The sequence below is a fragment of the Callorhinchus milii genome, unplaced genomic scaffold (assembly GCF_018977255.1).
Source record: "Callorhinchus milii isolate IMCB2004 unplaced genomic scaffold, IMCB_Cmil_1.0 Scaffold9, whole genome shotgun sequence".
Classification (NCBI taxonomy): domain Eukaryota; kingdom Metazoa; phylum Chordata; class Chondrichthyes; order Chimaeriformes; family Callorhinchidae; genus Callorhinchus; species Callorhinchus milii.
The window spans coordinates 3,730,308-3,754,069 of record NW_024704750.1 but is presented as its reverse complement, the minus strand read 5'-3'; the positions used below and the strand labels follow the sequence as shown (position 1 = coordinate 3,754,069).

Here is a 23,762-nt window from a genome sequence, read left to right as displayed (position 1 = left end):
GAGTCAGTGAGTCGGTGGGTGGGTGAGGGGTGGTATCCGGGCGGTGCTGAGCGCAGGCGCTGGTGGTGGTGTCGGTGGCGGCCTCTCCCCTCCTCCCCCCCTCCCCTCCCCCCCGCGGGAGGGCTCTTGTCTCCCCGCCCGACGCCGCCGCCGCCGCCGCGGGTGATGTCTCTCCGCCCTGTGGCCCACACCGAGTCCGGTCCCACTGCCGCTGGGAGGGGGCGTCCACTGTGAGGGAGAGAGAGAGGGAGAGAGTGGGGGAGAGAGAGAGTGATAGAGAGTGAGAGAGAGAGAGAGAGTGTGAGAGGGAAAAAAAAGGAGGGAGGGGGGACGGGGAGGGGGGGAGAGAGAGAGAGAGAGGGAAGAAGGAGAGAGAGAGAGAGAGAGAACAACAACACGAAGACGAAGGAGAGAGAGAGAGAGAGAGAGGAGACGCGGCCGCCGTGTGTGTGAGTGAGTGTGTGTGTGTGTGTGTGTGTGGGGTTCTCGGTGAGTGTCCTCTTTCTTTCTTTCTCTCGCTCTCTCTCTCTTTCTTTTTCTCTCTGTCTCTCTCTTTCTGTCCATCTCTCTGTGTGAAGAGACCGCGGGGGGTGGGGTGGGGGGGTCCGGGGGGTCGGTGTGTTGAGTTGGTCGAGAGGAGAGAGGCCGAAAGAGAAGGGAGGAAGCGAGAGAGAGAGAGAGAGAGAGAGAGGGAGGAGGAGGAGGAGAAGGTGGAAATAGAGGGAGGGAGGGAGAGAGTGTGTGTGAGAGAGAGAGAGAGAGAGCACAGGGCCGTGAGAGGGCGCCATGTCAGACTCTAGGCCTCAGACCTGAAACTCGGGCCGAGCTGAGCCGAGGCCTTCATCAGGACTCGCCCTCACCGGGACATCAGAGGCCGGTGCTCCCTCTCTCTACCCCTCTCTCGATTATCTCTATCTCTCTCTGTCTCTCCCTCTCTATCTCTATCCCTCTCTCTATTATCTCTCTCTGTCTCTCCCTCTCTATCTCTATCCCTCTCTTTATTATCTCTCTCTATCTCTATCCCTCTCTATCTCTATCCCTCTCTCTATTATCTCTATCTCTCTCTGTCTCTCCCTCTCTATCTCTATCCCTCTCTCTATTATCTCTATCTCTCTCTGTCTCTCCCTCTCTATCTCTATCCCTCTCTCTATTATCTCTATCTCTCTCTGTCTCTCCCTCTCTACCTCTATCCCTCTCTCTATTATCTCTATCTCTCTCTGTCTCTCCCTCTCTACCTCTATCCCTCTCTCTATTATCTCTCTCTGTCTCTCCCTCTCTATCTCTATCCCTCTCTTTATTATCTCTCTCTATCTCTATCCCTCTCTGTCTCTATCCCTCTCTCTATTATCTCTCTCTATCAATCTCTGTCTCTCTATCTCTCTCTTTCTCTGTCTCTCTATTATCTATCTCTTCTCTCTCTCTATCTCTCTGTTATCTCTCTCTCTCTCTATTTATCTCTGTGTCTATCTTTGTCTCTCTGTCTCTTTATCTTGTCTCTCTCTCTATTTGTCTCTATCTCTTTATCTGGTCTCTCTCTCTATCTGTCTCTATCTCTCTCTCTCTCTATCTTTGTCTCTTTATCTGTATCTCTCTCCATCTATCTCTGACTCTCTCTCTCTCTCTGCATCTTTCTCTCTCTCTCTCTCTCTCTCTCTCCAGGGTCCCCAGAACCCTTCATATATATTTAAATATATATTATATAATATATACATGTTATGTATGTATTTTGTCTTCAAAGGTTTCTGTTGATTTCCCTCTCGTGCACAGTCCTTGCGTGTTTAAAATTGTGAAAAGGTTAGTTTGTGTGAGTGTGTGTGGGGAGGGAAGAGAAGAGAGAGAGAGTGTGGGGGGGGGGATAGAGAGAAAGAGAGAGAGAGTGTGTGGGGGATAGAAAGAAAAGAGAGAGAGAGAGTGTGGGGGGGGATAGAGAGAAAAGAGAGAGAGAGTGTGTGTGTGGGGGGGGATAGAGAGAAAGAGAGAGAGAGTGTGTGGGGGATAGAAAGAAAAGAGAGAGAGAGAGAGTGTGGGGGGGGGATAGAGAGAAAAGAGAGAGTGTGTGGGGTGGGGGGGAGAGAGAGAGTGGGGGGGCATAGAGAGAAAAGAGAGAGAGTGTATGGGGGATAGAAAGAAAAGAGAGAGAGAGAGTGTGGGGGGGATAGAGAGAAAAGAGAGAGAGAGAGTGTGTGGGGGGGTATAGAGAGAAAAGAGAGAGAGAGAGTGTGTGCGGTGGGGATAGAGAGAAAAGAGAGAGAGAGTGTATGGGGGATAGAAAGAAAAGAGAGAGAGAGTGTGGGGGGGGGGCGATAGAGAGAAAAGAGAGAGAGAATGTGGGGGGGATAGAGAGAGGAAAGAGTGTGTGTGGGGAGGAGAGAGAGACTATGTGGGGAGGATAGAGAGAAAATGAGAGAGAGAGTGTGGGGAGGAGAGAAGAGAGAGAGAGAGGGTGTGTGTGTGTGTGGGGGGGGGAGGAGAGAGAGAGAGTGTATGTGTATGTTTACTTAGATTAATGTCTATGATAGCTGCTGCTTCCTTTGCCCAGGCTTTGTTACAGAAAGGAGATATTGTGTGTGTTTGTGTGTTTTTACCTCCAATGAACAAAATCCCGACAGTGCTTTATTCTATTCACATTTGTCACAAAACACTAAACTTTTAAGCTCCACAAACGAATATAAAAATTCTTTGATGTTTATACTCTAAACATTTGGGATCGTTCCTTCCAAAAAGTGCTTTCACTTTTGACTGTGCTGTATATTAAACAGTATGTACAGTGTATACTCTTCAATGGGATTATGAAAACTAATAAGATTGTCTTTTAAACAAGAAAGTCAGGGACTATGCTTGAAACAGTCAGCGATGAAGAGCAGCAGTGAGTTTACAGATTATTACTTGATGTTAAACGTTTCAGATTCTGGTACGACCAAAAATTACCAACAAAACAATTCTGGCGTAGCAAGGCAATAGAGATGTCATTGCAATGAAATAAAACAAGATGGGTGTAAAGAGAAATGAGGATAGAGTCGAAATAAATATTTATATCTGTTCAGTTGTGGAGATCTCAAAAACCTACCATCTAGCAACTGATTGAAGTGTGTTTCAAATTATGTTTAACTTCCATGCACTGCCACTATCAAATTATTTCATGTGATGGGGATTGTAAAATCTTGCGTTTGGGTCTGATCTAAGCTGCCGCTCCAATGCAACGTTGGATTGTTGGCGGTGCTGACTTTAAACCAAGATGCAATCTGCCTGATCAGATTGCTTTGAAGAACCCACAACAACGCTACTGTGTTTGAAAGGAGATGGGAGCTTTTCTTTGTCCTGGCCAGCAATTCTCCAGGTTATTGGCCATTCATCTCCTGGCTATTTGTCGGACATTCTGCGTACAAATTGGCTGTCACGTTAGCCTACAAATGCGCAGTCACTACATTTTACAAAAAAAAATGCTGTTGTGAAGCACTCTGAGATGTTCCATTGTTTGTGATAGAGCGCTATATCAAATGCAAGGGTTATTTTTGTTATAGATTTTTTTAAAAATTGACCAGAAGTACTTTTCTTAGAGGTGAATAAGAAATTTTAGTTTTCCCCCCAATGCTTGTTTCGGTTTCAGTGGTTAGGTGGGTGCTCTTTTTTAAAAAAAATTGTAAATCTACTTTAAAATGATGGACTAACCCCAATGTTTCAGCTCAGCTTTTTTTTTAAACCCATGTGCATTATTGTACAGTATTCATTCAAGTGTCTCTTGCAGTCAGAATCTTTTATGAATATAGCAAATTACATTTAATGTGACTGAACCTGTATTCATTTCAGAATGGTGCAATTTTGTTTCTACTTTTGGAATATAATAATTACACTATATGATTAATGGAATGAAATCATCCACTGCTTATTCCAGCCAAATACTCTGTTCATAATATAATGCAAGGTGTCTGTTTTTCAGTCTATCTGTTAACGTTGATGTCATACTTTTCCTTTCTTTCATTGTGAGTTTATGAAAATTGTGAATATCAAAGTTGCTTTAGATCAATTAACTTTAGTTCCATAAACCAAAATGTAATGTGTTTAAAAGAAAAATAATTGAATGAGCTTTGGTTGGTAATGCAGACACTTATCCTGAGTTAAGCAGCAGTCTGTTTTGGGAACACTTTAATTTGAAGAATTACCACCCAGTATGTTAATTGAAAGATTTTCCGGTAATAGTGTAGAATAATGAAACCTGTCAGTCAGTCTGTGTCTCTGGAACAGTTGGATATGTAGATCACTGGACATGCAGTTCCTTGTCATCATTCTTGCTTCTGAGACTGAGTCTGTCTTCATATATCTCTTGATTCAGTGCAAGAAATTAAATTATTAAGAGTACTACTGTAGGGCATTCAAATAGTTTGCAAGCAATTTTCTAACACAATTTTACAGTATTTCAAATTTTTTAAAGGAATTTCAGTTAAGTAGAAAGCTAGAATATTTTGAACTTTTATAAAATTTAAAACTGGTGTTAAATTGCCTTCAAATTCACTTAGTCTTTTTAAGTATTTAGCACCTAATAATGTAAGATTAAGAGTTACATTATCCGATTAAATATGAACTTGTGCTAAGACCAATAACCTAGATATGAATTTGTTGACAGGCATGTTGTTGAAGGATGTGTTGCTATGTATAAATAAATTCAGAAGCATTAAGACCATATTTGAAAGTAAATCATGGCACTTGGTGATTTGAGCTACAGTTGAATAATATTCAGTATTCTAGACTGTGCCAAAGGCTTAATATTCAGTTGGTATTGGCATTCCAAGGTGAGCAATAATGTCACTATGGTCAAAGCTCATGTAGTTGATTGATAGGGCAGTTTATTTATTCCATATAATAAGTAGGTTATTGGATCTTTGCACCTCTCAATATGGGTTCCTGACTTCCATACAAATGTGGCATAACATACAAATGTTCCATAACAAACCTTCCAGAGGCAAACTTATTTAATAATAATATTTGTTTTTATGTTAGTCATAAAATTAGTTAGCCAAAAAACGTATCTGTTAGATTGCCATAAGCCATTCAATCCATTAAATTAAGTGATATTAAGTGACACAGCACCATATTTTATTTGTGAACTTATTAGTCATGAAAATATTTCATCACAATCCGTATTAGCAGTTCATGATTTGACACAGCAGGCTCAGTTCTTTACATTCACCTTGGTGCAGATGAGATGCTTGAAATGACGGTCTGCTTCCAGGAATTTTCCAACCTTAACAAAATGGATTCTACCCTAGTCACTATTCGGACTCAAATCTTTGATTGCACAATTGACGTGGAAATCTGAACTTTTCTAGATGTTCTTCATTATTAGAAATTCTGTTCCAGAATATAGCTCCTCTTTAGGAGTTTCAGTCAGTCATGAATCATTTTTAAGGGATCCATTTTACTTGCCCTCAATGGGAGCGGTGAACACGTACGTGCAAGTAACCATGATTAGGATATGCCTTTTTAATAATTTAGTGTATCCCTGAGCATGCCTCCTTGTGCCCTGTCTCAGGGTCAGATTGGAGTGAGAGATAGAATAATGAGCTTATTGTGTCTTGTCACTGTACCAGGCACTGCCTGTAAAAGTGGGTCAGGCTGCAGATGGGTGAGAACGTGCAGCTGTTTGTGTTTGGCCCATCGACATTCAAAATGCCACCACGTGCTGGGTAACTCCAGCACGAGCTCACTCGAAGTTTCCTGAAAAGTCTTCTCAATTCTTTTTGTTTGACAGATTGTTTGTTTGTGGTCACACCAGGAGTTATATTAATTACTATTTATAGCAGATAACCAAGTGCGACTCTTCTGATTATTGTAATTGTTTTGTTTTCCTTTTCTGCAGTGCTGAGCACATTGGGGGAAAATGGGAGCATTTCTGGACAAGCCAAAGATGGAAAAACATAACGCCCATGGCGAGGGGAATGGTTTGCGATACGCGCTGAGCAGCATGCAGGGATGGCGAATTGAAATGGAGGATGCGCATACATCAGTCATTGGCCTACCCCATGGACTTGAATCTTGGTCCTTTTTTGCAGTCTATGACGGACATGCGGGATCCCAAGTTGCCAGATATTGCTGCGAGCATTTGTTAGATCACATCACCAACAATCAGGATTTCAGAGTCCCTGGGGCTGTAGCTGAACCCACCACAGAAGATGTAAAAATTGGAATCCGAACAGGTTTCCTGGAGATAGATGAGCACATGCGAACAATCTCTGAGAAGAAGCATGGATCAGACAGAAGTGGATCAACTGCAGTCGGCGTCATGGTTTCACCCAAGCACACTTACTTCATCAACTGTGGAGACTCTCGAGGCTTGTTGTGCAGGAGTGGGCAGGTTCATTTCTTCACACAAGATCACAAACCAAACAATCCACTGGAGAAAGAGCGCATCCAGAATGCTGGTGGTTCAGTGATGATTCAGCGCGTCAATGGTTCCCTTGCTGTGTCAAGGGCTCTTGGAGACTTCGATTACAAGTGCGTGCACGGAAAGGGTCCAACGGAGCAACTAGTCTCACCAGAGCCTGAGGTTTATGCAATCGAGAGAACAGACGAAGACCAGTTCATAATCCTAGCATGTGATGGTATCTGGGATGTCATGGCGAACGAAGAGATCTGCGATTTTGTCAAATCCAGGCTAGAAGTCACTGACGACCTTGAGAAAGTTTGTAACCAGATTGTCGATACGTGCTTATACAAGGTATATAGAGTTTGTTTTTGTTCATTTCAGTCTTCCTTCCTTTGATTTTTTTTTAATATTTTGGTGAAAATAACCTTCAAAAACCATTTATGCCGACTAAATTTAGTCTGTGTTCCTGAATTCCACCTTCCAACGTGAATAGCTTGATATATTAGACACGATTGTGTTGCTCCCTGCAAGTATTGATACTGTGCACTCTGATATATACTTATTGTCGTTAAGCGTTCTCTTCATGACACCTCATTGATTTATTAGTCTGAAATTGACTTTTTACAAAAATAAATGCACAATTGTTCTTGTACAACAACCTTCAGTATGATCTTGACATCAAGGCATAGAAGATCTGGTTAATCCTGTGACACAGTGTATAATTATGGAGTGTTAGTGTGGGTGTGTGATCACGTGATGGGGAGATATTGAAAGGAGGCAAGGAGCTTCTCTGCAGGGAGGGAGGAAAGCAAATTAGAAGATGAGTCACAGTATTTGCTTACTGAGCACTATCAGCAAATTCTGACGTCAAGTAGCCTATGGTACAGGGTGACCAAAAAGTCGTGGAAACTACCCTATTATCTTTAAAAACAACAAAAATATCATCTTTTCTTTAAGACTTATTAAACATTTTAATGATATCATGACATTTGGTCACCCTGTAAAATGAAAATCTGCAATACGTATGTAATGTCACTGATTGTGGGTCATGTTTTGAATTATAAAGTTACCCCTATACAACAGTTGCTGTGATTATGCCAAAGTTTGTGAAGCTCATTTTCAGTTTATTTAAAAAACGGGGGTTTGGCTGATCAACACACATTATCCACAGGTTCTGCTTTCTTTATTTTGGAATTGAAAAGACTCAAGGGAGGGTCTCAGGCATATTTTCTTCAAAGTTCTTCTTGGTTTTATAGTAAAATAATATATTCAAGAGAATTTTGTTGCATCTTTTCATTTATTTTTTAAAAAAAGGTTAATTTTCTCAAATGTGTGAGAACAACGAACATGGCCTCCCTCCCTGCTGGGCTGCTCTGGTGATGTTGCCAATGTAGAGAGAGTTCCCGTGCATGCAGGAGCTGGGCGAAACTAGGAAATTGCTGTAGGCTGGGGAATCTGTATTCCTGTTTGAAGTTGGCTTGACGTTATATAGAGTTGCTGTTTCCTATGGAGCCCCTCCTGGAAGTACAGGAATATTCCCTGTTGTTGATCTCACCGGAGCAGCATAGCAAGGAGGGAGACCTCACTAGAGGTCTCCATGCTGGTAAGAAAATTGACCATCATTATCATAAATTGGGGGGTACAATATTTTGAACAGAATGCAGTCTCCCTCCCTCTTCCTTCCAACCTCCTCGCCCTCCAGCTCTCTCCGATCCCAACCTCCAGCTTGGGTGCAAACCCCTCATTGTCCAGGGTCATGGGATGTCCTCCTGACACGAAAGGAGATATATAAAGCTGTATAAGTTGTTGTTGTTCTTTGCCCTTTAATGTCAGTTAAGAATTCTAACAAATGTAAACTAAAATATAATTTTGTTCCATACTTTCATTTCAAAAAAATCTTTAGGGATGAGATACTGACCAGGTTTGGAATTTGGTGAAGTGTAACCGTGACCATATCACTACATGAACATTAGCCTGTATACCAACCTTTAAGAATTAATTTATATTTTTAAAATATTTATCTAGTTTATTTCCCAGCTACTATCTTTTCCCGCCTTTTAAATTTCTTGCTTTGTTTGTACCTTTTTCCATTTGAATATTTAGTTGTTTCTTCGTTTTTTCACTTTCATCCCTCACCGCGCTCAAACTATTGATTGGCGGCTTATTTTATTTAATTCCGTTTGTCTTGACCATATAATCTAATTACAGTATTTCTCTCCACTACCTCTACAGGTTGAGAGTGGATTTCATGCTAGTGGAAGTGGAGTTTACCCATATTCCTCAGCGAGAGTGAAACTGCTGTGTAATCACCATAGGTTATAAATCTGTTTCCCTTATCGCTGAGCTGTAAGGGTAAGCTCTGTGTCCACTGTTATGAAACTGACTAACATTTAGCAGCACTGATAATGGGATTGTGCAGTGGCATGTGTCGGATCATGTAGCCCGGGGAGCGGAGTCTGGAGCATTAAGCATATCTGGTGATGTGTGGTCTTTCTACAGTTGATGCACTTATTGTGCCTGATGACAACTTTGTTGACAGCAGAAGGCGTCTTGGTGCTTTTTTTGGAAATCACTTGAGATGTGACAATGCCTTGCCCAATGTAACATGCAGTTCTACGATATAATTCATCATTTGGGCATTGGAGCAGCAATATAGCAGGTGACAGAGTGAGGGATTGAGGGATGTTGAGATTCGGGATGGAAAGGCAGTTGGTTTAATTAGTGACAACATCATGCAATGCAGTTTTTTTAAAAACTGGCTCAGTGAAATAAGGGTTTTCAGTTGAGTAGAAAACCTTTAATTCACTATATTGGTATTGAGATAAGGTGTTCTCTAGCAGGACGAGGAATATTCTATTCTGCTGTAGACCAATCTGACCTTAATGCCAGACTCAGAAGAGCACCTTTACTGTTCCAATTTAAAATCATCCATTTCCTACACCAACAATAACTCAAGCCCCATTGAGTAAAATTGTCAGTCTAGTATATTGTTGTGGCTGGTTTTCTGCTGTGTCGCTAGGCCTAGTGATAATGGGATTGAACCTGACCAAGCTTATTGCTATTGGTGCTGGTCCAGGAAGAGTTTGGAGAAGTCATCTCATCAGTCTAAGCTACATTCAAACACAAACTCCCAGACTAAACAGTCCCAGTTAAACCTTCATGTGCATAACACAGTATACCAGTGATTAAGAAATTGCTTTAAAGTCAGGGCTAGTCAATGAAAATTTAAAAGCAAGCATAAACTTTTTTCGCTTTTTTTCACTTTATTTTTTATTGCACACATTCCAATTTTGAAAAGAATACTTACAGAATCATATTTAATTATGCTCATTCTGTCTGGATCCTTGTCGAATGAAGGCTTGGGTATTGGCTTACACTATATAAGTCCATGTTTTATTTTGTTCGGTCATTTTTAATCATTTGAAGAGCAGTGGCAAAGATTTTACACTTGTCACGTAATGTGTCACTCACGAGTACTAGCTTTGTCGTAAAATGTACCTTCAGGCATTTTTTTAATCTTCAAAGTGTTCCTGTTCAATGTTTAATCAATTATCTAATGAACGTTGTTTTGGCTAGTAGTTTTATGTTGGCTATTTCCAGGATTCGGTAATACAACAAATCCATTTGTATCTATAGAGTGGTAAATTAATTTTTTTTGAAGATTAGATACATTAAAATTCATTCCTTTACTAATATGAATTCTGTAGTTTGTAAATGAATTAGAATACTGTGAATTCATCCAGACTTTTGTGCTTCTCTTTCTCTTCAGTCGAAGGTAGATGTGATTTACCTACTCAATCGAGTTAAATTAAGTAAATTTGGATAGTAAATCTGTCGTGGTCTTATGGTGCTCTATTTATATTTTTAAAAAATGCTGCACAGAATTCAAGATGGTCTACTGAATTTGTACAAAAGATTGCGTCCACAGCATTAAAGCGTCATGCTGATTTCACTGATTTCAAATCTGGCAGAAGGAATTCTGATTTTCGCAACCTATCGTCCAACAAATCTATTTTATGAGTACAAGCTCACAGTAGAAACAAACCATTAGATGGGCACTGGTTGAGTCGCTCACAAGTAGTTCACTGGATGTGGAAATGGTAATTGGTGCAAGGGTGGTCTTCTGAGGCACATTTTCAGGGCAAAATGCAGGGAGTTTTATGCTGTGCCTATTTGTGTTGTCCATGACAAGATATTGCTTGATGCTGCTTAAAGCTCTCCGGGATGCTACCCCGCGTGAAGGGTGCTATGTAAATGCAAGTTGTTTTCATTGCATGCCCCAAATGGGAAAGTGTTCGGTTTCACAGCACTGCTGTCTTATATAACTTTTTAGATGCTTTATAACTTTTTAATTCTATCAAAAAAAGCAGAATAAATTAAAGGTACATTTAAGATTTTGGAGACAGCATTTTAAAAAGAATACTGAAATGAAACGACTGCTAGTTTAACAGTAGACGTCTTAATGCATTTTTTTTTCTCCAACAGGGGAGTCGAGACAATATGAGTGTCATATTGATTTGCTTTCCAAATGCGCCAAAAGTATCCCCTGAAGCGGTGAAGAGAGAGGCTGACCTGGACAAATATTTGGAGAACAAAGTGGAAGGTGGAGCATCTAAAAAAACACTAGCTGCTAAGTAAAATAACTTAAAATTAAACCATGTTAACCCTCTAAGTTCATTAACATAAACTAGGCAACCAAATTCTGTAGATCTCTATCTGTTGTTGCTCTGTGATGAACTTAGTACTTCATAGTACTGTCCACCACTGCCTGATAAATTTTCGTACAGCTTGACTTTTTAGAATGACACTCTTAAATCCACTTTCTCTGTTGCGTCTTAAATACAAATCTGAACTTAGAGGGATAACTGCTACATAAACTAAAGCCTTCAGATGCATATCTTGTAGAGTAGCCAGAGGTGGGTTATTTTGTTAGCATTTGACATTCAATTTAGAGGGATATTTTTACTTATTGAAGAACTAACCCCAATAACTGTAAATTTGTTGCAAGGTTAAGTGCCATTGTAGGTTTTGGGTTCAATTTTAACATTGCTGCTTGTGTCATGAACTACTATTCGTTTAACCCAGGTTTTCGAAGGATGCCTTAGTTCTGAAGCAACAAAATAGACGTGCCTGGAAGTACTGCTGCTTTACTTCTGCCAACCAAAAATGGAATTGTGGCTTTTTTTGTATATAATTGTATAATATTGTATTTAATATTAGTGTTGCACATGGTTGCAGCAGAACATCCTGTCAACAGCAGGAAATTATGCACTAAGGCATCCTGGGCACAACTCTGCCAGTTTTGAAAGGACGTTAGTGGCATTGCTGCAGGTCTCAAGAACTTGGGTGAACTATGTACAGTTTCTGACATTTGCATAGCCAGGCAAGAAAAAAAATTACAATAAGTAATTTAGTTTATCCACACTTAATAGTTATTGGGGATGATTCGTTCATTACGTCTCCATGTTTGGAGAACTACAATGCCAAATGTTGTTCAAGAGTACTGCAAAGTCACTTAATCTTAGTATTTAGAAACCTTGATTGATTTTTTTTTAAAAAAGATGAAACCAGCCTGGTAGTTTAAGTAGTATAGATTATTATTTAGAGGACTTAGGTTCAAATCCCAGCCTCAACTGTGATTTGACCTTAGTTGCCCACTGACTAGCTGAATAGTGGTGTATTTGCATGGGGGTTATGTGGAGTGTGGAAAATTAACAGGAAAATATTGTTTTTGAATGCATGTCCGAAAGACAAATCTGGAGCAGTACTAATCTGGAACAGCATTTGACTGCCCACAACTTCCAGGATGAAATCATAATGCAGAGAACTACGAAGGCAGTGAAAGAGATAGCTGGGGAGCATCATGCTTTGTTTTGCTCATTTATAAAAATGACAAATCTAGTTATATATCCAAAAGTAGAATGTTTCATACTTTGATCGCAATGAATATTTGCTTCTTAACCATTCCACATGTTGTGCTGCCTTACCTGTAAAGTTGAAGTTAGTGCCGAACTTCGATTTTTACTTGTAAAATTGTCAGTTTCCTTATAGTGTGAACAGAATTTTTCCGTTTGCAAGGAGCTTGAGAGTGATTGTATGAATAAGTGGATAAATGAATTTTTCTAGAATTGAGAGGAAATATTTTGGTATCAGGCAATAGTCAAAGCCAGGCTATATTTACATGAGTGTATTGCTAAGCCTTGGCTGGTTTTAATGAGACAAAAACTCCCTTTTAACTGACATTTTTATACCCAGAAGAATCGCTTCTTACTTGAAATTTCTCCTTTGTTTGTATTATATTTGAATGTTGTGTACAATACAATCTGTCATTTTAAAAAAGCTTCAGGTAATGAATAAAACTGACATGGAAAACCAGAGTTACATAATGCTCAAAGTTATTAAAAGCAGAAGCCAGGAATTTAGACACAATAATTATAAACAGCATTTATTGTCCAAAGATGACTCATTCTTAGTTTCAATATCAGATTATTGAAAACCTCGCATTGGCTGTTAGCCATTTGGTTGTACATTTGAGACCTAGCTAAGGAAATACAGAGTAATTTAGCCAAAATTATTGACTTAAAATTTGATTGTTTACATATGCTGATTGATTCAGTTTTTTTTAAAGTAGGTGTGCCATTAAACCCAACTATAATCTGGTTGTAGCTTTTTCCTCAATTTACTGACGAGTGTTTTATTTACAAGAGCTGGAATTTTTAATCCTCCAGGATAATAGTCTTAGATTATTGTTTTTAGAGTTACATTATTATTGACATATATAGGTTACAAATAACGGAACGCAAAATGAATTCAGTTTACCAAGCATTTGGTTTTATGATACGAAAGGTGGTGGTAAAGAAATGCCATAATTTCATGAAAATATTTCTGGGACATTTTTTATATTAAAATGTTCAAAGTATGGGTTTGTTTAAATACAATTTTCTGTTCATGTTTTGTCAGTTCTAATTCCTCTATAGTAGTACTTAGTTTTATATACTATGTATTGTAATCTATGTTGAATATGTACTGATGGATTTCTGGAGCAGTCTCACACATGCATATACGTGTAGTTTATACAGAATTTATACAGAATTTTTGCCTCAGCCTTGGGGATTGTGGCAAAGGAAGGGGTGTGGGGGGAGTGAGGAAATAACATGAAATGTTCAGATTTGTATTCAGTATCCTGACTGACAAATCGCCCCCGACCCCTGAATAAATATGATCATTCAACATGCATTTCATAACTTAATGGGACATTACAGTGTGCAAATTGGCTGCTGTAATCGCTTACAGGCGCACAGTTACTGCACTTTACAGTAAAATCCTGTGAAGCCCTTTAAAATATTTGAAATATTTCAACAAAATAAGATGCTATATCAAATTCAAGAATTAATCTCATTATACAGTTCTGTCAATATTTAACTAAAATGTAAATGAAAATGGGACAGAATATGCCTCTGGGTATTATGTGGTTATAACATTGTTGTAATTGGAACAGATTTGCAGGTGTAATGAGACCAGTTTGGATGGGAATATATGTTCAATTTGTTCCCCGAATTTTCCTTGATGACAGATACTATTTTACTGATATCAACTGGAGTGATTGAAACAGATTTTCATTCAGTTTGTTGTGTCCTCAAACAATGCCAGGGTATTAATGAGAAATGCCTTAAGACTGTACATCTGAAAAAATGTATCAGGAACATGTGGCGAGAAGGTGTAGATTGATATCACGCAGCTTTAATGGTGGGTTATCGGTGTACAGTTCATATTCATTTAAACAGTTTAAATTTTGCTTCTAAATAAGTAGAGGTGGGGGCTATTTTTGTGAAATTATGGTATTAAAATATAAGCTAAATTTTATAATGCTTGTCCAACAATCCTCTGTTGGAGCATTTTACTAGCTACATTCCTATTGACCACTGTTACAATTCCTTTTCTTTAAATACTTTAGGTGCGTTTGCTTACCTGAATGTCAATCCTGTTTAAATGCTTCATGCTTGGACTGTGTGCTTGAGAGCTACTGAGCTTTATAATAGATCAATGCATGAACAATGCACACGTGAATCTCTTGAGACCACAGTGAGGCACTAATGAATAGAAATGTGTGCGTTATTGAGGGATAATGCACAGTGAGCTCTGCCTGGATCATTGTGCAAATAGAGACGTGTATTGTGTAATGAATAATGCACACCTTCTGGTTCATTCTTGTTATTTATATAATGCCTTGGGAAGGATCTTTGAACGTTCATTTTCTACCATGTAATGGTGGAAGGAAGGCCTCTCAAAATATTTTTTTCTTTAAATAAACTCTTGCTAGTGTCAAATTTACAAATTGTCCCCTGACACCAGACCTTTGACAGTGCCATTTCAGAGAAGTGTAATTTGGCTATTGGCGTTCTTATGAGTTTGTTCTCATGCCTTGGCCAACTTTGGGAATTTCTTTTGTGAGAAACCTTGTATTTTGCCACTAAATGATGCAGTACGTTTATATAACTGACAATACCACTAAGACGCCTTCACTTTATAGGCTTCTCATTTTAGTACAACCACACTTTTTATTTGGTGCTCATAGATCTGTGTGTTTGGTGCTTTTCATTAATAAGAATTTATTTTTGTTTTAGCATTTTTTTCCCCTCTTTTGTCCTGCCCACTGGGCAGGTATATTTTATGTTTCACAAATCTTTATAAATGATGAATTAATAGGAATTTTAAATGCTGATTTTGCAAACAATGGCATTATATAATGTACTTTATTATTGGTGATGGTATTTTTATTATAATGACACTTTAACTATTTTGAAATACATAAAGGGACCATATGGATTGGAACATTGGAAATGCACATAGGGAGGCAATAAAGTGGTGATAAGTTTCCCACAAATTATACCTGTTGTATTCAAATTTTATTCTGTGCAAGTGCCGTTAGTGTCCCTTGTATGTGCTTATGTGTCCAGTGACTAGCAATTTGTTTGACTTTTTGTAGAAGAAAAGATGAGGTAATAAATCTACCACGCTACACTGTCATCTTGTCTCTACAGCATCAGTCAAATCAGACTGTAAGAAGATATTTGAGAAAATAGATTGTGACAGAAGTGTAATGTCACTTGCTTAATGTTTGCAAACAATCACTAGTGTCACTATCATCTGATAATACAGTATACATAATATCGAGTAGTTTAGTACTGGTTTAAATATATGAGTAGTAAGTAGCTGTAAATCTTTTATTTTTGTATAGTAAATTATACAAGTAGGATTATAAAACTATTACTGATGTAGAATAATATGTTAGACATATTTATAAAGTTATATGTTAAAAGTTATTCTAATAAAGACATTTACTGAATCAATTCTGAGATCTTTGGATTTTTTTTATTTGACCTAAAAATTTAGGAAGCAGATAGTGTATTTCACTACACTGTTCTGACAGCTAGTCCTAATTAGTGCTGACATTTTTTGTTTAATAAATCTGTTCTGTTAACAGTTACATATGCTTCCACCAATAAGGCTTCTCTTCATTCATTTGTTTTAACAACTGCATTTTTTTTAGCAGTTTTGGTCAATATTGAGAAACAGACCCATTGATTGATTATGCTGTTAATTGCAAAACTGATTAATTCTAATAAACTTTTTTTAAAAAATGCACCGTTTGTTCAAGTGTTAAGATGATTATGCTATCTGAATTCAACCATTACGTCCTGTTAGCAGAGTTCCAGTGTTGTACTCTCTAGTGAACTCTGCAAATATTCCATCTAATGGTTGTCACAGGACTATTGCCTTTATGGTTAGTTCAGAATGAACTACATCAAGTGTGTTTGATACAGTACATTGATATTTCACAATGCCAAATGTGTTTGTTTTTGGAGTGATTCAAATTTTGGTGTGTGTGGTTTATATACATATGATTTTAATATGCTCAGTCCACTGACCTGGAAGTCCTTCTGATTCCTCAGAGATCTTTGAGCAGCAGGTTGCTGAAGGAGTACCAGATCTAATCCACGTGATGCGTACGTTGGCTTCGGAAAGCATCCCAAACCTTCCACCTGGAGGTGAACTGGCGAGCAAGTGAGTGTACAATGTGTGGAATTGTGACCTTATAACTAAAATTCTGTTTGCTTTGGTGAACTTAACTTTGGGCTGCCAATCTGCAAAGATTTTTCAGTGCTGATCACTAATTGTATAGGGATATGGGATGAAAAGTTCATGTGAAAAATTAAAACTGTAGTGTTCTTTTCGTTCTGGCTAAAGTGGCTTAATAATAATAATAATCCTTGCATTTGATATAGCGCTTTTCACATCTTCTAAACGTCTCAAAGCGCTTCACAGAATATACTGTAAAGTGAATTGACCGTATATTTGTGGGTGAAACGTGGCAGCCAATTGCGCACAGAAGTGTCCCACAAACAGTGGTGGATTGAAAATGCCCAATTTATTATTATTTTGGGTTTTGGAGGGATTATTATTAGGCTGTGTGTGGAGTAAGGAAACTTGCCCAGGGTTTCGCCCTCTGCCTGGAATTGAACCCAGGTGTCTCGCTTGCAAGGCGAGCGCTCTAACCATTGAGCTACAGGACTCCACAAACATAAATATTTGTTATTTCATACTCATCATTATTTACGGCATAAATAAATTAACTGAAATGCAAATAACTACATCTTACAATAAATACTGTGAAGCACTTTGAGACGTCGTCTTGATGTAAATGCTCCTATATCAAGTGTAAAGATTATTATTAGTTAATATGTCAGTATTTTGAGTTAAACACGTACCAAAGTATTCCTTGAAGTATAATGTGTTTGAATGTTTTGAGATCATTCCTTATGACATGCTTTTCATTTAGTACATTATATTCGTATTCATTCATATACCCAGTAAAGATATCTACTTGAGGCTGAAAATTTAACTTACATTTTCATTGAAACATACACGTGTAACTTGGTGTATACAGGATGTTCCTGGTTCTGCTCATTTGCAGGAACTGAAATGCTTCAGCAAGCTTCGAACACCTTTTCAAGTCTTCTGTAATGCTGCAGGTGAAATGAACAGTATTAAATTTAGTGGTAATCAAAGTGTTAACTACACACAAAAGGTGTAATAGTGTAAAACTGCAATGCCAACTTTTTGAGTGAAAATGGTCTGGATTAAATTCAAAAGTACTCTTAAACGAGGCAAAGATGTAATCTGTTAAAAAAATAACATCTAAAATAAAGCTCCCATCCCACAGTGATGCTTACTTTTGTGAATACTGTTTAAGAAGCAAGATAGCATCTCTGAAAATTATTTTGACATTTGTCAATGTTTGTGGAACATCTATTGGTAGGTAACTTGTTCCCCATTGAGAACTAATTTACTGTGGCAATTTATGAACGTTGAAATAAAATTGTGAAGTCAATGTGGTTTGCCACAGAAAGGCAACCAAAATACGTACGGTTCCTCTAACTGTGGTGTTTTCGTTTCCTACCAATAATGGGTCTCAATATAGAGGCATTCAATCTTCACAGTATCTCAAATATCAATAAAACTGCTACAAACCATCCCTATTTCAACAATATGAAATTAGCACTCGAATCCTCGAATGGACCTCAAGTTCACTGAAGATAACACATGATTCTGTATAGCGAAATAATCCATATTTTCAAAATGGATTGCTGCTAACATACACAGAGCACTGGTTCCCTTCATTTTGACTCTTATCTAAAGCCTGAGATAGGTCAAAAAANGGTTATGGATGATTCACGATGCTCAAAAGCCTTAGTTTTAAGATATAATCTATTAATAATATTTGAAAAAATGTATTTACTAATGTACTTATTTTAAGTTGACACCGTCTCAGGAGCATGAGGCATGAGTAATCCTTTCTGAAGTGTTAACTCGTGCTTTTCTTTGTGTTTTTTTTTAGACGGAATGTTATTGAAGCAGTTTACAGCCGACTGAATCCCTATAGGACTGATACGGTGAGTAGCCACTCGTAACATAAATTGACTTTAAGATGAATGATTTCAATGGAATTTGGAAAATTATGCTATTCGCAAAGTAAGCGTATAAGTTGATATATGTCTTCAGCTTTATGAAGTCTTCTGAAGCCGTTATAGTTTTGGCTAGAAAATAGCTGTTGATCTAACTCGAGCATGGTGTTTCATTGAGCTGTCACAATTTCAAGAGTTATACTCAAAACTAATACTTTGAAGTTCTGAAATGGAATTTAGACGATTTGTAGCTCAAAATGTATTTGAAAGAAAAATTGTTGTCTACCGGTTCCTTTATTTTAAGTTGTAGCATGATAAAAATGTAAGTCGATTGGGCGGGGTGGGGGGGAATCCACCGCTAGCAGGAAAGGCTTTGGTTACTTTGGAATTGCTTTGAATAGATAATGTACCATAGATGTTTAAATAAATGGCAAACTCTAAAACCAGTCGGTTATTATGACTCTTCACTCTTTGCAGTCTGGATTGTCTGGAAACTGCTGCAGTTTTGGAAACTCCAGACTTTAAAGGGTTTGTACTTGTTTTCTTTGTAAAGGATCATCCATCCTCAGATGAAGTATGGTAGCTGACGACTGGGAGATTTGCATAAACCCACGACCAGGAACATCAAAAATCATCCGTGAATCATGAATCTGCAAAGCGTGATTCGATTTTGCAAAGGGAATTGAAACAGGGTGAGGAAAACAATACCAAAATCCAGTAACCAGCGGTGATTGACCCAGGACACGATTTATTTACAGCATTCAATAATACAGAAGAGCAATCATTTCCACTACAAATTGGGCATTGTTTGTGTGATTTTAATTTTGCTGACTTAAAAGTGCAATTTTGTTTAGTTTTTTTTTCTGCCTGCATTTAATGGAACTTGACCTTCAGATGAGCATAGTGTATGGAAAACAAATACCCTGATGTCCTCTTTTGGCACAGAAGCAACCATTAAGCAATTTGATTTGTCAAATGAAAAAAAAACTCTTATCCAAAGAATTTTTTGTTGCTTTTTTTTTAAATGAATTGACTGAGGTACTTTTCAAGTTGTTTCCCCAATTTCAGAAAAGAATGGTTGGAAAAATGATTCAGTTGTAATTGTTTTCATTTTCATTTGAGGCTTTGAGTTTGCTGAATGAATGCTTACACTTTCAAATAGATTCATGCATCAGACTTGACTTGTAACCTATATATTTCTACAGCCTTATCAAAAGATGGCTTTACACTACTGTGGTTTATTGTATAATGCCATGTGCCTGCGTTTGAAACATCTATTTGAGATGTGTTATGTCATCTTACACCAAGAACGAGTTACTATTTTTTCACAAGATTTTCTTTACCATTTTTCACCTCCCGATCTTTAAATTTTACTCTGTTTTTCCTGCAAACCGTAAACATCATCCAACTGCCCTTCTATCTATGTAAGGGGAGAATACCGAATCACAGATATTGTTTGAGGCAGACATTGGTTCTATTGAGACGTCTCAACGACGTGATAAGGCACTAAATCAAATGCAAGGATTATTATTATTACTACTATTCATTGACTGGATGTGTACTAACTCCAGTGGCAAAGGTAATTTAGTCAGGAGTTTTTCTCTTACCCTGTCAAAAAGACATTCTACTTAACAAGCTTAACAAGCTAATTTGTGGCTGTACATTGAAGCCACAATCCAGTGAACACAAAGTATAGCTGTCAGCATTATTGCTATGCTAATGGACCACCAGAACTGTATTTTCTCCATTGATGACAAATTTATTCAGTAAAAAAAAACTTGTATGCTACCTATTATGAATGAGACCTTTTAATTTACGCTTTCTACTGTATATAGGTAGTGTATTTTGCCAATTACAGGGCTCATATTATGCTACCAATAAGTTAATTCTCCAGGACTGAAAGATTATTACACATCATCAATGCCTTTTTAATTCATCTTAATTTGATATTTGACAATCCATGGCATTATATAATAGCAATAATTTGTTAAAGGATAAATTATGCATTTCAGGGTTAACTTAGGCTAGCCTTGTGTCAAAAATAGTCCCAATATGCCAGACCACTTCATCCAATATTACTTAAATGTCTGGTTATATTTAATGCTTTGTAATTTAAAATATTTGGAAACCAGAATAATTTCTTAGTGTACTGAATCTGTCAGCAACTATTTTCCAACCGTCGTAAACAAAAAATTTACTGAGGTCTATTTCAGGGTGGGAAGGTTTTTATTTAAAATATATTATCCTGAGGACCTGCAGCTAGATGGTACAAATTGTCTAGTGGTAGGTCTGCAGGTTCAATGGGCTTAAATACATGGAAAGGAATTGGTTTTGACACTGGATCAGGTTTCCATATACCACTGTGAACAGACAGTTCAATATATAAAGTGACTGTATCAAATGAGCTTCCAGCTGTATTTATGTTCTGATCTACCAATTGTAGACTTTGACAGTGGATTTTATCTTAGTTTCACCATTGTAAGGAGTTTGCTTTAGTCACCATGGTAAAAGTGACGTAAAGAGCTTGAGCAAAATGGAAATCTAGTGATTGTAAAATGGGTGCTTTATTCTATCGGTAACTACTTTTGGTGCAATGCTATCTGATCATAAGGGATCAACCGGACAATTTGGGAGGGAGGGCAGTTTTATTTTACCATAAATTTCTCAACTTAACTGCAATGAAGGATGAGCAGAATATTTGGATTTGATACGGTGTCTTGATCTTTATTCCCCTAAACCAATAAACACATTTTTCCTGAAATACTGTTGCTTCACTTCACAGTATTTTATCTTGTATAAATGTAAAAATTTGTTAGCATCTTTAGAACACCATTCTTTTCTAAACAGCGTCTTTTTTAAATCTGCCCCTTTCTCTCTTCGCTCCCATTCTTCGCCCCCATTCCCCACCACTCCCCTAACCCTCACCCTCTCCTCATATCAGCAAAATTCATTTCCTCTCTTGTATGGAGGGAAGGGTGGTTTATGTTGCCTTGTTGGCAGACATCTATATCAGAATGTACTTCTGAGGAGAACACATCTGGGAATCTTTTTCCCCTCCCTTCCTTTCAGTTACTCGAAGTTTACTCATAACTGAAGTCAGTGGCGAGTTTAGCCAAGACTAAGCATTATAACATTGAACTTAGCCCTTTGGATTCCATTTTACCACTAGAACGAGAGTATATCAAGAAATGAGATTCAGTTAAAATGCTGTAATACACAGATAATGTTCCAGTGTAGTAAAAGTGATTCCCGACCCATCTGAGACATTTGTGAAATTACTGCAGTCTAAATTTTTTGTTTCTTTACAAAAAAAGACAATTACAAAATTAATCTAGGAGATCAATCTATCAACTTTTAATTATAAATATGAACTTCTCAATAGTTATAGAACTTCTCGATATGTTTTTAAGCCAAGGGTGAATTTTGCTGTACTTGATGTGTGTTACTTGTAGTACAAAAAACCGCTTACAAGTCGGGGAACTTTAAAGGATCATTATTCATTTATGGTGGATTTTCTAATTGAAAGAATTTGAAAAGAATATTTCTCATAGATTAAAATCAAAATAAGAAATGTATTTTTTAAGTATCTGAACCTTTTTAAAATCTGACTTGCATCACATTGTCACTGGCAGCCAGAACTGTGATTTAATAAATTCTTGCACAGTTGAGGCTGAGTTAATAACCTTTGTTGAGTTCAACACACAAGTGGAGCTATGTATTGCATCACCTCATTTTATTATTTAAACTACAAAATATGTTTTGAACTAAAACATTTTAAGAAGCTTTCGCTACCTGGAAAATCGGTTGAAATTGCTTTGCGGTGCTACTTTTTTCATTCAAGGTTAGTCTGCGTACCTGTGGAATTATCAATTGATTTCTCTGCATAAGTGTTATTAAACGTGTTATCGAGTCTCTTTTTGGGTGGGAGGTGGGGAGATCAATGGTTACTGATTTTTAAAAAGGGGATTGTCAATTCAGAACTTTGCTCATCCTTTACTTTGGGGGTTTTAAACTGCTGCAGATGCATTTTGAAGCCGGATGTGTTTTGTTGTCTTTTGGGCAAAATGAGTGGCAGTCGAGTTTGCCTACCGTTGTATAATAAATGTCAAACAAGTGAACTTTCCCACCCTACTGTTGCTTACATTGTGTTGTCAAAAAATGTAACCGTAATCACACCAGTTTGCCTTACTACATTTCTAGGATAGTGTCTGTCCCAGCACATTGTAAAAGAAGGGATTATATCTGTTTGACTTAAGTCTAAAACTTGCCGTGCCTGTCTTTTGAAGAAAGCCTCATGAATTGCCATAAATATTCATCCTCTGTCGGTATATTATTTGTTCGTTCTGTCCATTATCAGGAAGCATTTATGTACCGCTTGACTTTTTTTTTCTATACATGTTTTTTTTGATTCTGGATCCAACGATAAAGGCATGGGAAAAAATATTTTGATGACTGTTTACTTTAGCATAGGAAACAGTTGCATTATCATTGAAAAATAATTTAATTTTTTTTATTGTCAGTTTATCACACACTAGAACACATTTATTGACATGTAGATTGTGTAACAATACTTGCTAAATTATTGTTCACAGCAATTAAACTGCTATTGGAAGTCCAGATTAAGACCGTGTGTTTACAAGACTTGTTAATTGTATATTTTGTATTATGTACTGATCCCAACTCCAAAGGAAATAATGTGTTAATTTAGTTGCTAACTGTGAGATTGTACTATTTGTTTGGAGTCAACTGAACAAATTGCATATGCCTGTGAACTGTTATGCTTGCAGATTGTGTTGGAGGATGAACGTTTGAAATACATTTATGGTTTGAAGAACGGTGCCATTAATTAAAATGTCAGGCAATTGCATTACATTTTTTATGTGCTCATTTACTAGAGTTGAGTTCAAAACAATATAAGTCAGTTGACGAGAAATGTTATGATTTACAATTTGTATGGACTGCTTTTAACATTTGGACTGCCAACCGATCCATGAGACAACTGTCGTAAGGTTTTCTTTTCAGCTCCCACATTTTGATGCTGAACGAAACACTAACATCACAGTAATAAAACGACTCAAATGTCAGGTCTGGCTTTGTTGCTATAACACACCCTAAATAAACATCTAAAATATAATTTTAATTAAACTCCTGATTTCTGCTCAACCGTTTGTATCTCTTTTTCCTTCCTATTTTCTTTCGTTCTAGAACTGTTTTTTAACTTCAAGTGACTTTTTCTTATCTAATTTCCCTTTGAATAATTTTGCTTTATGCCTTATTTTCTCAAAACTCAACGTTGATCCTTTTGCTTACCTAGTTTATGTTTTGTCATGGTTAAAGAAACTGGGGTTCGTTGTTTGAAAATGTAAGTTTGGTTTCAATAACGGTTGTCAATGTAACATTTTCCATCACCAAACAGGAAAAACTGAATTATTAGA

General features: G+C 37.5%; 1 protein-coding gene across 9 annotated transcripts; it reads left to right on the top strand.

Moving 5' to 3' along the window:
* Nucleotides 1-148: 148 nt before the first annotated feature.
* On the top strand, nt 149-23,472 carry ppm1aa (protein phosphatase, Mg2+/Mn2+ dependent, 1Aa). Of its 9 annotated transcripts, none has more exons than XM_042337932.1 (7): nt 149-230; nt 1,739-1,794; nt 5,855-6,712; nt 10,847-10,964; nt 16,315-16,426; nt 18,261-18,315; nt 18,881-23,472. In XM_042337932.1, the coding sequence occupies exons 3-7, from the start codon at nt 5,876-5,878 to the stop codon at nt 18,908-18,910; spliced, it is 1,152 nt and encodes a 383-aa protein (XP_042193866.1). In that variant the 5' UTR covers nt 149-230; nt 1,739-1,794; nt 5,855-5,875; the 3' UTR covers nt 18,911-23,472. The 9 variants fall into 9 exon arrangements, with proteins under 9 accessions (XP_042193866.1, XP_042193869.1, XP_042193864.1 ...); XM_042337930.1 differs by lacking the exon at nt 149-230 and adding an exon at nt 421-449; XM_042337931.1 differs by lacking the exon at nt 149-230 and adding an exon at nt 425-453.
* The last annotated feature ends 290 nt before the right edge of the window (nt 23,473-23,762 follow it).

Bases quoted from the DNA above. Each gene is read 5' to 3' on its own strand.
- ppm1aa (XM_042337932.1), top strand. From the start codon at position 5,876: ATGGGAGCATTTCTGGACAAGCCAAAGATGGAAAAACATAACGCCCAT. The intron at 10,965-16,314 runs GTGGAGCATCTA...CTGATTCCTCAG, and splicing joins TTTGGAGAACAAAGTGGAAG to AGATCTTTGAGCAGCAGGTT. The intron at 16,427-18,260 runs GTGAGTGTACAA...GTTTTTTTTTAG, and splicing joins GGAGGTGAACTGGCGAGCAA to ACGGAATGTTATTGAAGCAG.